At 41.0% G+C, this 17,911-nt stretch overlaps 1 protein-coding gene across 1 annotated transcript in view; it reads left to right on the top strand.

The window, feature by feature from the left end:
- DSCAM (DS cell adhesion molecule) overlaps positions 1–17,911 on the top strand; it is a 627,938-nt gene that overhangs the window by 337,874 nt on the left and 272,153 nt on the right. Inside the window, exons 7-8 of the mRNA XM_039229776.1 lie at positions 1,792–2,088; positions 2,915–3,190. Coding sequence (XP_039085707.1) covers positions 1,792–2,088; positions 2,915–3,190 — 573 coding nt within the window. The remainder of the gene's footprint in view (positions 1–1,791; positions 2,089–2,914; positions 3,191–17,911) is intronic.

Here is a 17,911-nt window from a genome sequence, read left to right as displayed (position 1 = left end):
CATTTCTTAATTTCATTGACCGTCTGGTGGCAGTAGTAGGATGTTTGCGGGATAGAGAACATGCATTCTATTATTATATGGATTTGAAGCTCAAGAAGAGGTAAATAAAGTCACATTGAAGGAAATCAGGACAGTGATTCCCTCTGGTGAGAAGGGATTGGTTGAAAGGAGCCCTAGCCATGTTGTGGAGTCCTGAAATGCTTTATGCTGCAGTCATTTGGGTGGTTACACGGTGCACGTAGTTAACAAAACATTCTATTTGTGCACATAAGATCTGCACATTTCCCTGTATGTAAATTGTATCTACAGAGAAACAAAGGTATAACTGAAGAAAAGAGTTAAAAGCAGATTTTTTAAAAAAGACAAGTTTTCAGTGCATAATGTAAAAATCAGTCCAAAGATATACACAGCTCAGCACATCCAGAAACAAAAGTTGAATTGTAGGATTAAATAAAGTAACATTCCTCCGCATTGACAGCCGATTATGTACAAAGAATAACAATCGTGGTGACATCCAACTTCTCTGTAAATAAAGGCAGAGAATCCCGAAGCAGAGTGTGTGGTGTTCTAAGGGCAAAAACATAGATTCTTTAATATTCTGAAGCCATGTTTTTCATCTTTGATACTAAAGCAAGATGCTTACAATTCAAGAACACTGAAATACACCACTTAGGATTGCATGTGGGGATAAAACATACTCGAGAGCCTTCTCCAGTCACCCAGGAGTTGGAATGAAGTTGACATTCAGGAATTTGCTAGAGGAAAGATGGTAGAGGGCTCAGTAAAGCGCCCCCATCAGGATAACCCTGCATGGCTGGTCCTGCTGACCACAGAAATAGACTTCCAGGTTTCCAGGGAGGGGGAGCTGGGCAGAAAGAGGCATATATACATACATATATATGTATATATATGAATATATGTATGAATATGTATGCACATATATGCATGTATTTATGATTATACCATACAGTATGAGGGAAATGGTTCATATCTATGATGAAGAGACCAAGGAGTAAGAAAATTTTATTTTTGCTGAAAATATTGGAAATGCCTATGGAAAACTCCCTAAGACCTAGATCCTACTTTGCCTGGGACAGTCTGAGGCTGTGCCTGTCCCCCTGGCATAATTACTTCTGGTATCTGTTTCATTCTCAAAACTGTCCCATGTTGGATGATAAACTGTACAGCCACCAACTTAAGACGCTTACAGAGATATTTAATACACACTTGACGGCTCAAAGTTTATTTGGCTTTTTCCCACTCTCAGAGATTCCATTATATTTACATGGACTTCCCTTTCATATTAAAACTATAAAGGATGATTTCTTATGAGAAAATAAATCAGGTGAGCCAATCAGTCTCTCAGTCTTTCCTTTATTCCTCTGAACAAGTCCCTGGGGAATAAGCCCTAAGTACCTCAGAAGTAGTAAGCTAAAGTGACCATTTGGAGGGGTGGATTTCCTCTGTGTTTATAACTTCCAGTGGGGGCATAATAGTTCTAGACTGTAGGCTTCTCGAGAGCTGACGTGTAACGTGAGCATCTGTGTTGCATGATTTTTCCTATGACAGTCAGGAAATATCTAAGTAGTTTATTAAAGCTTGCTAACACTGTTTGCCTGTCTTGAAAATGAAATCTTGTTCTGCTTGGAATTTAGCTTTAGCAATAAAACCAGACTTGTGTGTGGCGTTCACTAACCACCATGTCTACCTCCTAATCATTACACAAATGTACTTGGAAGTCATTTAATTATTTGTATATGCCACTTCCTTCCATCGTTTGTCTCCCTGCAGATGGAACTCCCAAAATTATCTCTGCCTTTAGTGAAAAAGTGGTGAGTCCAGCAGAACCAGTCTCCCTCATGTGCAACGTCAAGGGAACTCCGTTGCCCACCATCACGTGGACCCTGGACGACGACCCGATCCTCAAGGGTGGCAGTCACCGCATCAGCCAGATGATCACGTCGGAGGGAAACGTGGTCAGCTACCTGAACATCTCCAGCTCTCAGGTCCGGGACGGGGGAGTCTACCGCTGCACTGCCAACAATTCGGCGGGAGTCGTCCTGTACCAGGCTCGAATAAACGTAAGAGGTGCTTGTCAAATCAGCTCCTCAAAAAAAAAAAAAAAAAAAAAAAGCAAAACAAACAAACAAAAAAAAAAAAACAAAAAAGAAAACCACACATAACTCATTGTAGTGGAGAAGAAGGTTTCTGCATGCACCAAGCTGAGTCTTGGGATGCCAAAAACAGAGTAACCGTTGCTTCCCATTTCCTACCCTCTCCTTCTGACTCCAGAATGCCCCAGATTGCGTTAATGTGGGAAGTGGTATTTTGGTTTCTTTAGTCAGCTCGTTCTCTTTGCAACTCTTCGATTTATCCACTTGATCTTTCCTTTCCTGGTTTATGCTCTGCATGCTCTTTCCTTCCTCCTCCTCTCCTGTTCTTCCACATTCATGGTAAAGCTCCATGTACCTGGTATTTTAACCTACATTCATAGTGTACCATGACATAACTTCCATCTCCACAAACCTACTTTATAGAGAGAGTTTGGAAATGGAATCGTTCCCAGTTTCACAAAAAAATGGCATGATTGTTCAGGGCAGGCTAATTCCTTTTCGTTGATGAAATTGCCTCTTATCTTGTAATTCAAAATGTTTTCATGGACATAGTTGATACTTTAAGTATTTGACACTCATTCGATCCATTTGAAAGTAACGAAACTAACAGGAAAAAGAAGCACTGCTTAGTAGAAGAATTCGAATGCAGAAGAAACTGTGTAATTGAAAAAGATATTTTTTGCGTGAAAATAACCTACGTTGTTTTTCTTTTACCCCTGTTTTAAAGGAAAAATGTACCCTTTTCCACACATGAGATGTACCCTTAAATTATTTTCAAGAGTTCCCTTGTGTGTCTCTAGGGCCTGCGAGCATTCGGCCAATGAAAAATATCACAGCAATCGCAGGACGGGACACATACATCCACTGCCGTGTGATTGGCTATCCGTATTACTCCATCAAATGGTACAAGAACTCTAATCTGCTTCCTTTCAACCACCGCCAAGTGGCATTTGAGAACAACGGCACTCTAAAACTCTCGGACGTGCAAAAGGAAGTGGATGAGGGAGAGTACACGTGCAACGTGCTGGTTCAACCGCAGCTCTCCACCAGCCAGAGTGTCCACGTGACGGTCAAAGGTAGGGCCTCTCTCCCTGTCCCCACACGGCTTGCCGTTACTCAGCCCTCAGCAGAGGGACAGTGAAGAGTGGGGGCATCTAAGAAGCCGCATATTTACAGTAGGTCAGTTACAAAGACAGGAATGATAAAATACCTCAGGTGATCCGATCTCTTTACTCCTTAATGCATCTACTCCTGCATCAGGACCTGTGGTTGATGTAATTTTCTTTTCATGTGAATTTTTGGTTTGGTTTTCCAGAGGACATGTGTTGTCAGTATTACCAGGAAAAGAGGGAGGGGGGCGGTCATTGGCTTGGTTACCTAGTTGTCCATTAGATCATTTTGAAACACATATAGATCTTCCTCCGCTTATGATGGGGTTATGTCCCAATAAACTCATTGTGAGTTGAAAATATAGTAAGCCAAAAATGTATCCAATATATCTCACCTGCCAAACATCGTAGCTTAGCCTCGCCTATCTGAAACTTCCTCAGAACACTCACATTTATCTGACTTTATAATAAGATGTTGGATAGATCCTGTAATGTATTGAATGTATTGAACACTGCATGGAATGTGAGGAACAGAAAGGTTGACTGGGATTTGTGTAGCGTCACATGAGAGTATCAACTACATAGCACCAGCTCTGGGGTGGTGACTTTTAAATGATTCTTTACATTACATTACAAAATCAACTATCAGGATGAATTTTGGGGGATGAACAAAGTTTTCCATGGTCTTCCCCAGCCTTTTTCCCCTATAAACCTTGTTAGTTTGCCTTTCTAGGATATCTATAAATACACACACACACACACACACACACACACACACGGATGTGCATGTGCACGTACAATCTATGTAATGTAGATTATGTGTTATGTAATATGTATCATATATTAGGTATAATTTCACATAAATAACTTTGAATCTTTTAAAAATAGCCACATGCCTTCAGACTTCTCTCAAATCATTAGAATTTCTTGGCAAACCATACTGTGATAGCTATGTAAAACTTCATTTTGTAGCCGTATTTATTTCTTCACCTGCCATTCATGAAACATCTGCTCAATGCTGGGCTCTACTCTAGGCATTGAGGAAAACAATGATAAAGAAGGCAGACAAGCTTCTTCCCCTGTCCAGCTCTCCTTCCAATCAAGAGAGACAAATTGTAAACAAACAAAACAAGCGAATAAACCAGAAAATACTTTCTCATACAATGCAGAGGATTAAAACACGTCAGTATCTTTAAGATTAGCTGCATTAGAGAATTAGAAGCTAGATCAATGAATGTTTGGTGCTCTGCTATCTTAAAATTCATTGGTCTCTCTGAATGAATATCTTTGAATGAATGTCTTACCCACACACTGTTTTGTAACAGAAGTTGATCATTTAGAAATCATGGGTTTGCTGGGTTCTGTAGATCTTTGAAACACTGACACCATTTACAATAATGTCAAAATATCACCATGGTCTCATCAGAAAGGCATTTCAGTATTGGGAAGCTGTCAAGTGTGTAGTGACAGATACAAGTCTTACAAAAGTCTACTTTTTTGCTTGAAAGTTTCAATTTCATTATTTGCAACAAACACAGTCAGTTTTGATCACAGGAGTGAGAGGCTTCTTTCTTTTTTTTTTTTTTTCCCCAGGAAAAAAAATGTCTGCTACTTGCCCAAGCCTGAATAGCTCTAGCTTTTAGGTAGCCATTCTTTGCAGAAACAATGGAATTCCATGAAAAAGAGTGCCCACTTGAGCTTGTAACTCAGACAAGTGCACAAGTACTTTGCTTCAAGACAACTTTCCTGCTGAACAGGCAGCTGAAGTGCTTCGTGCATTTTTCCCATTTTGTAGAACTCTGAAAATGACATGAGCTCAGGGGCTAAGATTTACTTAAATTATTATTTTTATGACTCCATCAAATGTCCTTAGAAACTAGTTTTGGCAAAAATTGGGACTGTGTGGTGGTAAACAACACAATGACAACTAATACATTTTGGTGTCGCTGCCATGATTGTGCAAAGGCCCCAGTCATCTTACCCACCATTACTTTTGTGTATCTATGCAAATGTCACCCCGATGAGAAAGGTAAATAATGTCTTAGTGTTACAGTGAAAATATCTTCTTGCAAACCCCCTAAAATGTTCTCAGGGATCCCCAGAGGTCTTCAGATTACATTTGGAAAATATTCTGGTGCTAAATATTTTCTTTTTAATTAGCTACCACCAGAATATAAAAAATTTTTTAAATTTATTTATTTAAATTCAAGTTAATTAACATACAGTGTAGTATTGGTTTCAGGAAGGGTACCCAGTGTTCATCACTTACGTACAACACCCAGTGCATCGGTGATCAAAAAGAATGAAATCTTGCCATTTGCAATAACGTGGATACTAGGGTGCATTATGCTAAGTGTAGGTCAGGCAGAGAAAGACAAATACCATATTATTTCACTCATATGTGGAATTTAGGAAACACAACACATGATCATAGGGGAAGGGAAGGAAAAATAAGATAAAAACAGAAAAGGAAGCAAACCATAAGAGATTCTTAAATACATATTTCATTTATTTCTAATATTTAACCATTTTGAATGGCATGTCAAATTCCCTTCTCTATGCATTGGCCTTTATCTACTTGTAAGATGATTTCTTTCAGGAGAAATTGCCAGAAGTGTGACTGTTAGATAAATGGATACAAATATCTTCGTGTCAGGTTTTTAGGAGACATAAATTCAAACAAAGACCATTTGAATTATTCACTTCTATTCTTAAAATTTTCTAGACCAGCAGAAATCAATGTATTAATCTTGATCCTTTTAATTTTGCTTGACAGAAACTGACTCAAACTAGCTTATACCCAAAAGGAGAATTCATTGGCTCTTAATGACCAAGGTATCTATCATTTTACGAAACAAATCAGATAGTTTCGTTTTCAAGAATTTCTTTTCTTCGAAGGATACATTATGGAGAATGCCCATTTTTTTAGGTCCTTGGCAAGAATTGACAAATGAAAGAAGGGACATATTATTTTGTGCAATTTTTCACTGTAGTTGCCTTCCGGGAAATGACTCCTGGGGGGTAGGGAAGTTGTAAGGATGTGGGATATGAAGTGCTACAAAGGAGCTGGGGAAGGCTTCTCTGAGAAGCTGTCGTCTGATCAAGGACATGGAAGAGGGCAAGATAGCCAAGTATGTATCTGGAGCAAAGAGCATTCTAGGCAAAGGGAACAAAAATAGTCAGGGGTGGGCCTGGCAAGCAGGAAGACTAGTGGAGAGGCTACATGGCAGGAGCAAAGTGGACACAAGGTAGAGTAATAAGGGGTGTGCTCAGAATTAGCAGGGTCCTTTCATGTAGGACCAGGGCTGGGCTTGAAGGGTTTGAGTTTTTCCTCTGAGTGAGATGGAGGAGTGAGCAGAGATGTCAGATCCAACAGAGACGTCACCTGACCTGCCTGGATTGTAAAAGGGTATGCTTGACTTCTGTTGCTGAGAAAAGGCTAAAGCCCAGAAGGGACAAGCAGACCACCTGCTAAAACGCTCATCCAGTGAGAGGTCAGGGGGCTTGGGCCAGGAAGGGAGCAGAGAGGGGGTGAGGAGATGACAGATTCTGGATATATTTTGAAGGTCTACTCCATGGCATTTCCTGATGCATCAGATATAGGTGTGAGAGGATAAAATCTTGGCCTGAGCAATGGAAAGAATGGTGCGGACGTCAGTTGAGTCGGCAGAAGGTGCAGTGAAACAATTTAAGGGAAGAAATCAGGACTCTACTTTTGAATGTACGGAGATCGAAACATTAAGTGGATCCACTAAATAGGCAGTAGGCAGTTGGATAGATAGGAGTGGAATTTAGGATGGTGAAATCTGAGCAGATTTGAAGACATGGGTGAATACATAATGTGTAAGACACAGGCCTATGTGTGACCATCAGGAGACTGCGTACCTCACTGCAGATTTTCATGCATGTAGACAGATTCATCAGTCCCTTAGTTAGACTCACATTAAAACCTATTCATCAAATATCTGAAGCTAAAGTCTGACAAAAGCTCATATAAGAACTGTTTGAAATTGAAATCTTTAAATTTCCTGGATGAGGACGGATCCACATATCAACCATGAACCTATCAATTGCAAAGCACAGGAGCTCAAATCAGACTGGTTTCATAGCAGTTACTACAGTGTATGGGGGAGGTAGGGATGGAGGTCAAGGCTGTATTAAACTCAACTTTGGGAGGAACAGAGATAACATAGGCCTTGGAAGAGGCCTGGTCTAGAACTTTAATTACCGTCTGAAACTTCTGTTTCTTTGGTGTTTCCCTCTACACATCGGCTTCATTCCCTCAGAGCAGCCTCTCCATTCGGCAAGAAAACTGGCTGAGTGTCCCTGGATTCACAGGCCCTTTCCGCAGTACTTCCCTGTAGGAACTTTGTAGGGAGGGATTCTGGCTGGCTCTCCAAAGGCCACGACCCATTCGTGGACCAGTCACGGTGGCCAGAGCTACGGGTTGCCTGGCCAGGCTGCCCACACCCCCCTCCCCACACCTCCACACCAGGGAGAAGTTTGCACTATCAAAGGAAGGAGGACAAGGAAAACAACAGACATTGCAAGCTGTCTTAAGATAGTGAATTAAAATACGAAGGGAGCTGATAATGACTTCTGAATGTATATTCACTTTACTCAGTAAAATGTGCTCAGTAAACAAAGGCCCCCAAGCAGGTCAACCCTTCAGAAACTAAGTTCTATCCAATGGCTAAGAATTCTCCCTCAAGGAAACCAACCTCAGGTGTAAGAAGAATCATGGTAGGCAGAAGATGCCAAGCAAAAGACCGTTGATAGAAAGCAATTTCTTTTTTTTTTTTCTTTTTCTTAAATAGTTTATTGTCAAGTTGATGTCCATACAGTAATTTTGTACTTGACACATCCCCAAAGGCAAGGGAATCAAGAGCAGAAATGAACTATTGGGACCTCATCAAGATAAAAAGCTTCTGCACGGCAAAGGAAACAATCCATAAAACTAATAGGCAACAGACAGAATGGGAAAAAATAGTTGCAAATGGCATATCAGATAAAGGGCTAGTGTCCAAAATCTATAAGGAACTCACCAAACTCCACACTCGAAAAACAAATACTCTAGTGAAGAAAAGGGCAGAAGACATGAACAGACACTTCTCCAAAGTGGCCAACAGACACATGAAACGATGGTCAGCATCCCTCCTCAACAGGGAAATACAAATCAAAACCACACTGAGGTACTACCTCACGCCAGTCAGAGGGGCTAAAATGAACAAATCAGGAAACTATAGATGCTGGTGAGGATGTGGAGAAACGGGCACCCTCCTACACTGTTGGTGGGAATGTAAACTGGTGCAGCCCCTCCGGAAAACAGTGTGGAGGTTCCTCAGGAAACTAACATTAGAACTCCCCTATGACCCAGCATTATCACTGCTAGGAATTTACCCAAGGGACACAGGAGTGCTGATGCACAGGGGCACATGGACCCCAGTGTTCATAGCAGCACTCTCCACAATAGCCAAAACATGGAAAGAGCCTAAGTGTCCATCAATGGCCGAATGGATCAAGAAGATGTGGTTTATCTATACAATGGAATACTACATGGCAATGAGAAAGAATGAAATCTGGCCATGTGTAGCAACGTGGATGGAACTCGAAGGTGTTATGCTAAGTGAAATAAGTCAGGCAGAGAAGGACGGCTAGCATATGTTTTCACTCATAAGTGGAACAGGAGAAACTTAACAGAGGACCACAGCGGGTGGGTGGGGGGAGGGGAAAAATAGTTGAGGAGAGGGAGGGAGGCAAACCATAAGAGACTCTTGAATACTGAGAACAAACTGAGGGCTGCTGGTGGTGGGGGAGAGGGGAAGGGGGGTGATGGGCATGGAGGAGGGCTCTTGTGGGGATGAGCACTGGGTGTTATATGGAAACCAACTTGGCAATAAACTATAAAAGAAAAAAAAGCAGGGGGGAAGAGGCCAGATGGAAGGAAGATGTTAGGTGCGGCAACCACATCAGGCAGACAAGGGAACGAAGAAAGCAGAAAACCCTCTAGATGCAGGGTGACGTTGATACCAAGCAGATCTTTATGAAACCTGTAATAGACCAATGAACAAAGCAGGAGACACCCCTGGCAGTATCTAATGGTAGCCTTCTGGATGACAGGTTATATCTCCATGGAGCCCACCATATGAGAATATCACACACTAATAAACATTTGATGGGAAAAACCTTAACAATGGGTTTGCCAAGAAGCCTGGAATACTGAACTTGCTGAAAAAGGTGTTGAGTTGGTGTCCATTAGATGTATATAATTTTTTGTGTAGATGTCTTGGCAGAGGACAGAGCATATACTTTCGGTTAGTCATTGCTTCAAAACATGTTTTAAAAGGAGCATTTTGTAAACTAAATACAATTGTTGGCTTTCGGTACTCTAGTGGATCCCCTTTACTTTAATTTTATCTTTTCTGGGTTGACAGATGAAACTGCAGACATCAAAAGAGAACATTGCAGGCTGGGGCAACAGGGATAAGCCTGTGTACATTTGGGTGGGATTCCCAGATTAAAAACAATACATTCTGGGGTCCTATGTATCACCTGACATCCCCTTTTATTTATTTATCACTTGATATCCCCTTTTATTTATTTATTCATTGGTCATAGTCACCTACATTGCACTGCAGCAAAGATATTTAGAGTAATTCGGTTTAAGATACCACTTGCATTTCTTGCTTCAGACTACTTCTAACTTTCAGTATATAGTAGTAATTACACACCATGAACAATTTTAGCCTTCACGCAGATGTTACTAGAACAGGTTGTAACTGAAGTGACTTCTGAACATTCACATTTGAATTTTAAAATGTTTTGAAATGAAATATGTAAATGAAGTCACACTCCAGTGGTTGGGATTGTAGTCTATCAATGCTTTTAAAAAATTAATAACCTTTACTGATTTCAATAAGATAAAAGCTGTGATAAGGGAAGAGATAAGAAATAAGTGAATGATAGGAAAAAACAGATTTTTTTTCTTTGTGAATCAGGATTGAAGGACAGTCTTTTCTTATTTTATTTATATAAATAACAGCTTGATTACCTTTCTCGTTACACTGCACAGTGAATATTTTGTTCAGATAATTTCAGAAAAGCAAGTATGATTCCTCACGCATTGGCTTCTTTGCAAAGTGGGGCCACTCGTTGCTTCAACAAGGCCACAAACTGGGGGGGGAGAGCACACTATTTCCATCTTGTTTCCAGGAGGTTCTTTTTTTAAAACAAAAAATCATTGAAAGCATTGTGTGTGTGGAGGGGGTGTGGGCATGTCTCTGTGCGTGTATTTCGACAACATTTAGAAACAATACTATTTTCCAGCCATGTCTGTTTTGCTAATAGTCTTGACCCTTTGTTTATTTGGTTGCATTGACTTACGAACTTTGAGAAAAACAAAAACAACTTCAAAGATCGATTTAAACACCATGTTAATTATTGATAATGACTAAAATGTAAGCAGTTCTGAATTATATTAACCAACCAGAAGCACCATTGTGCTGCTTTCGAACACATAGGGAGAAATGAAAGTCAAAATCCCTTTTTTCACCTCATTTCAATTTAACAAGCAGGCTTATATTTAACACATTTCAAAGCTTTTTCTTCCTCATTTTAGGTGCCACATTGAACTTGAACAGTGCCTAATTGAGTGTTTTAATTGCTAGGGACCAGCACTGCCATGAAAGTTAATTGGCTGCTACATAAATATGTCACCTTCTATTTATATTTATATAAAACTTTATAGTTTACAAACACTTTCATATGTGTAACCTTAATTAATGCTCACAGTGACTCTAATGTAGATAAAGCATGAGTGGAGAAGCAGAATTAAGAGCGCACGGGAGGCTTGCTCAAAGCTGCCCAGTAATGTATTCTGGATTCAAATACACGTCTCTGGATTCCAGCACAGCCCTGTTAGTGTGTCTTAGAAAAACAATCCGCACTGCAGTGGGAAGCCAGGGTGGAAGGGAGGAAAAATCAAGGCAATGAACCCAGGAAGAAAGCTACTTAAAAAGTTAGGAAAGAAGGTTATTTAAAACTTAGGAAGGATGTGAGGTATGGAGGGCTTAATTTAAGAGAGAATGAGTTACATTGATGAGAAGTAAAAGGAGGAATGGATTTGGAAAGTGAGGGTGGGTAGGCACCTGAGGTGACTCCAGAAGTGACAGAGAGGCGGAGACAGGTAACCCACAGTAGCGGGTAGTCGTGGCTTGGGAAGGGCTGATGGAGAGTAAGGTTTGGTTGAGAGCCTCTGGACCACCATTTGGATTCAGACCGCAGGGACTTTGAAATACGGGCTTGGGAGGGCTCAAATGAGTAGAAAGAGACAGGCAACACTATAAGGGGGCAAGGGTGTCTGAGAAGCATCAAGCTTTCAGAATGCTTTCTCAGGAGTGTTTCAAAATCAGCGTTTGCCAATAATGAGATGAGATGATGATGCTCTAAACACACTAAGAGCACTCACAGACATCGGCCCCCTCATAGTTCATTTCACCGTGATCTTGGTGGCACTTTCCTGTCCTGATGTAAGACGCACCTTTCTCGTGCCCTACTCCAAACTGAGGGAAGAATTAGGGGCCGTTGGCGGTGTTTCCTACTTACCGGTGGCGACCCTCTGCATCCTGCCCCCAGACAAGGCTCCGCACGGGCCGGCTCATTCCGCCCCCAGTGCGGCTCTTCCTGCGTTGCACCTGCTCTGTGGCCACGGCCATCTGGCAAGTGCTGCTGTGGGCGCCGCTGGGGAGGCGGATGCTGAATTAAAACTGGGGCTCAGTTCCCGTCTCTGAGTGAGCACCCAGGAGTCTGCCCGCCGATGGCATCATTCTGCAGGGGCTCCTGACAGCTGGTGCCATTTGGGCCCCAGCGAGGCACAGCTCTGTGCGGAAACATCGTTCCCGCTTTCCGCTCCCGACTCTTGCTCCTCTGCTGTTCCAAGCAAGCTCGGCACCCACCTCTGTCAGGGATGAAGTTCTTCTCTCCTCATCAGTTCCACTTGCTGCTGGAGTCCTTTTTAGTATTGTTTGGGGAACATGTGGCATTTCCAGGCTAGCTTTCTCTTTCAGGTGCCTCATTAAAGTTGAGCAGTGTTGAATGCAGGGTCCTATTTGCTGGGTCTCACATGGCCTTAAATTGTTGTCATTCATAAAGTTTTTATACTGATTTTCAGCAACTGCTTAGGGAAGGTATCGTTTCTCTTATGAATGATCTGGGAGAAAATAGATCTAGTATAAGACAGTAAGTGTGGAACCCTTTTGTGGGACTTTGTGATTTCAAATGGGAATTTGCATTCTCTTGGTGAATTTAGAATCCCAGGGTGACAGAAGAAGGCTGAGGATGTGAGGGACTTGCACCACCACCACCCCCCTTGCTAAACTACAAGGAGGAGTTTGATGGGTGCCGATGACTACGTTTACTCCCCTGGCTGACGATTCACACTCTCAAGCTCCTGCAGCAGAGAACGACTTTCCTCTGGGTAGAATGTCAGAATTGAGCTCTAAAGTCAGCTTGAGGGTCTTCTTCAGATGGGTTTGTCCTGGAGGTAGAAGACCTTGTAATTCCCCTTTGATTCTAGAAAATGAAGTTGATACCTTTCTTCAAGGAAATCCTTCATTAGATTTTTTTTTTTTTAGAAATAACATCTCAAATTGTTTTTCTCTAAGTAGAGGAAAAAGATTATGTGTTGGATTTGTTATGAAGTCAAAGAATGTGGGATTTTACTCAGTTAAAATTAAGATTGTGGGAGAAATGATGTTTTGCAATACTTGGGCTTGTTAGGCATGGGAACGTGGAGAAAGAGAGAATTATGTCGACATGAGAAAAAAACGAAAGGATGAGAGGAAAATTATTGCACTTTCCTTGTCTAACCCATAATCAATCTCTTTGCAAATATACACCCGTGTTTGTGTACCTATATCCACACACAGGAAAAGACCCTCAGGTCATGCTTAAGCAATAATATTCTGATGATATTTTCAGTCAGAAAAGAAAAACACCTCTCAATTATTCAAAATCATGCAGTAGGGTCTGTTATGTGAATTGGTACATAATACAACTATGTAAGTTTTTGTACATGTGATGTATGACATAAATAATGTTTGTGTATTTTATTTAAACTTATATATAAACATAAAATATATGCATGGGTTAAAGTCATGTATAAATATTTATATGCATTGGAGTGCCTGGGAGGCTCAGTTGGTTAAGCATCCAACTCTCCATCTCAGCTCAAATCTTGATCTTAGGGTCGTGAGTTCAAAGCCCTGAATTGGGCTCTGTGCTGGGCATGAAGCCTATATGTATATATGTATATGTGTGTATATATGTGTGTGTATACATATGCAAACTATATTCGTATATAGACAGACATATATAAGTATATATAAGAGATGCCTACATATGCATAAATAGATGATACAACGGTAAAGCCTTAGGGATAGAGATGAATGTGGAATTCACCTAGATGAGACTTCCATGTGACACTCACCTTGCCCGGGACCGTACCCACAGTTTTCCAGTCTCTGTCCTCACACAGTCTGTGCAGTGCCCCACTCCGAGCTGTGAGCCTGTCCTGATTCCGCACAGCCCACGTTCCTCCCGTCGGATGCCAATCTGCCCCCTCCAGCGGTTCCCTTTCTCTGGCCTCATTATTCCCTCCATGGCGGTGCTGAACAACTGTGCCCCTCCCCTCCGTAAGCTACCTACCTAGGATAGCAGTGAGTCTCTGCCTTCCCAGGTAACCATTTCTCACATCCCTGTAAGGGCAGACTCATGTTTCTGTCTCCTCGCAGAGAAACCCAGCCCTCCAGACATTTTCTAATGCCTGAAAGAGGGAAATGAGAATGTCACGGTCATCCTGAAAACAGGACTTCTTTGTTGTAACCCATAGCCTACTGTGAAGTTGTTCCTTTGGGCTCATGAACAAAACCCCCTAGAGGTGCTGCTGACTGGCCACTGAGAACCTTGTTTGGTTTTGTCAAGATTTGCTTTATACCACATCATCACTGTCAGTCCATACAAGTTCCATATTTTATTTTACTTGCATTTATGTATTTTTTTAAACATCCACCAGTTCTGTTATCATTCCTTCCTATCTTTTTGGTACTTATTTATGTGTGTACTTAATATACTTATTTTAAGTCTACTTTTTAATGCCCATATTAAGATAGACATATAAATAGGGGCCCCTGGGTGGCTCAGTTGGTTAAACATCTGACTTCAGCTCAGGTCATGGGCTCACAGTTTGTGAGTTCAAGCCCTGCATTGGGCTTTGTGCTGAAGGGCTCGGAGCCTGGAGTCTGCTTTGGGTTCTGTGTCTCCCTCTCTCTCTCTGCCCCTCCTCCGCTCACTCTCTCCCTCTCTCTCTGTCTCTCAAAAATAAATAAACATTAAAACATTTTTTAAATAAAAACTTTTTAAAGAGATAGAGATATAAATGTATATTAAAGCATGCAACGTAAACCCTGAGGCTGTCCCCAGCCCTTTGACTCTGTGCCTAGTGCTACGATGAATACTGGAGTAGACAGATGTGCCCCTGTGTGAGAACATGGTGTCACTAATGACTACAGAGCGCCCTCCTAGATACACTTTATGCTGCTACCAGCCACACACAAGAGTCCACATTTCCCCATATCTCTGCCGGTGCTTGATATTATCTGCCTTTCTAAGTGTTGCAGATCTACTGAGTGTGGATTTTAATTTGCTTTTATTACATTACTACTGAGGTTATGCATCAAACTCTTCATATTCTTATTTAATATCTGGGTATCCCATCTACGCATTTCCTTTGCCCACTTTGACATCATTCTTCCTGCGATTTTATCCTGCTTTGCTGTAGATCCTTCATGTAAATTTGAATCTCTCATTAACGTAGAAATGGTTGTGAGTACCTTTTTCAAGGCTGGCTTTTAATTGTCTTCCATGGGATCTTGATTAAGAAGTCCCTCACTCATGGAAGATCTATTCCTACATTATTTCCTGTATTCGTTCTATATTTCCACCGTCCACATTTAGATCTTCGGTCCACGTTGAGGACTGTAGATACAACAGAAGTAGGTGTCAGTTTCTCTTTTCTCTATATATTGAGACAATTGTCCTAATACCATTAATTAAATGAACCATACTTTCCACTCTTCTCCATATATCCAGATACTACAGTGGTGTCATTGGAGATAATTTTAGTTTGTGACATATGCTAAAGGTTTCTTTATGAGTGTTTATCCATTAAAAAAAATGTTTCTTCCTACATTTTGGGGGCATAAATCTGTCTGTATGTGTTCAATTCATTTAATAGTTGTGTTATATGTCATCTCTAGCTTTGTTTTCTTAATTCCCTTCATTGATCAGTTATCAAACTGGGTGTTGATATTACTAACTATAATTGTTGATTTACCTATTTTCTGTCATAATCTCTGGGAGGATTTTTTTTCTTGAATTATCTATTATATGATTCAAAAATTCCTCTTCTTGCCTTCTTTGTTTCCCATTTTCCTAGTAGATCTTTTCTCATTTCTTTAACTCCTGTTTTTCTGTAGCCTTTTGTTTTATGATGTTTGGATCAACGTTTTTTAAATGTTTATTGATTTTTGAAAAATTTTTAATGTTTTATTTATTTCTGAGAGAGAGAAAGAGAGAAACAGTGTGAGCAGGGAGGGTCAGAGAGAGAGGGAGATACAGAATCTGAAGCAGGCTCCAGGCTCTGAGCTGGCTGTCAGCACAGAGCCTGACGTGGGGCTCAAACCCACTAACCGTGAGATCATGACCTGAGCTGAAGTCGGACGTTCAACTGACTGAGCCACCCAGGCGCCCCAAATGTTTATTGATTTTTGAGAGAGAGTCAGAGACAGAGCCTAAGCAGGAGAAGGGCAGAGAGAGAGGGAGACACAGAATCTGAAGCAGGCTCCAGGCTCTGAGCTAACAGCTTGAACGTGGGGCTTGAACCCACGGATCAGGAGATCATGACCTGAGCCATAATGGAACTCTTAACCAGCTGAGCCACTCAGGTGCCCCTGGATCTAATTTTTAATCATGTATGTGTGTGCATGTGTGTGTGTGTGTGGCTTTGGCACATGTTTATCACCTATATGCTTAATTAATCTTATATCAAAAGTTATTTTAGATTTTAATTATATTGTCAGCCCCATATTTTCCATTCAGTCTCTATTTCCTGTTCTCTGCTTTTACTTAGAACTAGATAGACACACTCCAGTACTGCCAATTAGATTTATAATATGATCTGTTTAGGCTAAATGGTCATAAATATGCTGCAATCATGTTTCCACGCACATGAAGTTCTTTGTCCTAACTATTCACTTCAGTCACAGAATTTGTTAATTTATTCAAGAAAGAATAGTTGCTTGTGTTGTATATTAATCTGGCCATGGGGACAACACACCTTGGTTCTGCAGACCTGACTTTTTCAAGTTGTCTGTGAGTGGTAACAAAACCTGGACGATTTCACTCTACCTTTCACTCAAACATGCAGAGCATGTCACTGCTGATACCCATCTAGTCTGAACCAACACCATGAAGAAATGGACACAGAGAGTTGCAGAGAGTGATATATGAACACACAGCTGGTCTGACTGTGTGGAGAACCATCTATGTAATCAGTTCTGCAAATTTATGCTGATGTGAATGTTGTGCGGACGGACTACCGAGGAACAAATATGCTCTTTGTCTATTTTCAGGCATTTAACCATATTGCTCCTTCATTATATCACTAATTTCAGTGCCCTGAAATTTATCAAAGTAACTTAATTGACTTACAGCTTCATTGCAGTGGTGTAACTACCTTTTTGTACCCTTGTTTCACGGTGACATATTTTGACATGTTGCTCAAGAAATGCAGCAACTTGAAGTCAGTTATAATTAATCACCCACCTTCTAAAGAAGGGCGACCTTTTCTAAGTCAGAGTCATGGAAAACACTCCTCAAGTAAATAGCCTGCTATCATTGACAATACTTATAAAACAGCTACTTGGGAAAAAAGAAAAAGGGGCTAAGTTTTAAAATGAATGCCAGTGCTTTTATGAATCTTGCCAGTTCCTGTCATGTAGCCTCGCTGTCATCACCTCTGATTAGAGTCAGATGGCTTTGCCTCCATCAATAGTTTATATAAACAAAAGCATAATAATTACAACCCATTGCACAAGTCTTTTCTCCACCTGGATTAGTAAAACCTGAGCTAGATTTCATTTTCTTTTTTTTTTTTAAGTGTATTTATTTTTGAGAGAGGGCACATGCACAAGTAGGGGAGGAGCAGAGGAGATGCAGAATCCCAAGCAGGCTCCACACCATCAGGGCAAAGCCCGATGAGGGGCTCGCAACTCATGAACTGGGAGATCATGACCTAAGCCAAGATCAAGAGTCAGATGCTTAACTGACTGCGCCACGCAGGCACCCCTAGATTTCATTCTCTTGAAGCCATGATGATTTAAATAGCCTTTCTTTGAATATTAGAGATGCAATCTACTCAGTTTTATTACTGTGTACATGAGTTGCTGCCCTTCACCAGGGAAAAAGCAACCCAGCGTCCTCCTCAGTCCAAGGTGACTATTATTGTTACATACAGAACTTCTCATGAATTCTCAAGTTGTTCATCATTTTTGAATGTTAAAGAAACTATTTTAGCATGATATGGTTATGGCTATAAAACACCTTCTGGCAAGAAACATCTCTCACGACTAG

Source organism: Hyaena hyaena, unplaced genomic scaffold, assembly GCF_003009895.1.
Source record: "Hyaena hyaena isolate Hyena2069 unplaced genomic scaffold, ASM300989v1 scaffold_2, whole genome shotgun sequence".
NCBI lineage: Eukaryota > Metazoa > Chordata > Mammalia > Carnivora > Hyaenidae > Hyaena > Hyaena hyaena.
Note: the sequence above shows the minus strand (reverse complement) of the source record. Positions and strands in the feature narration are given on the sequence as shown.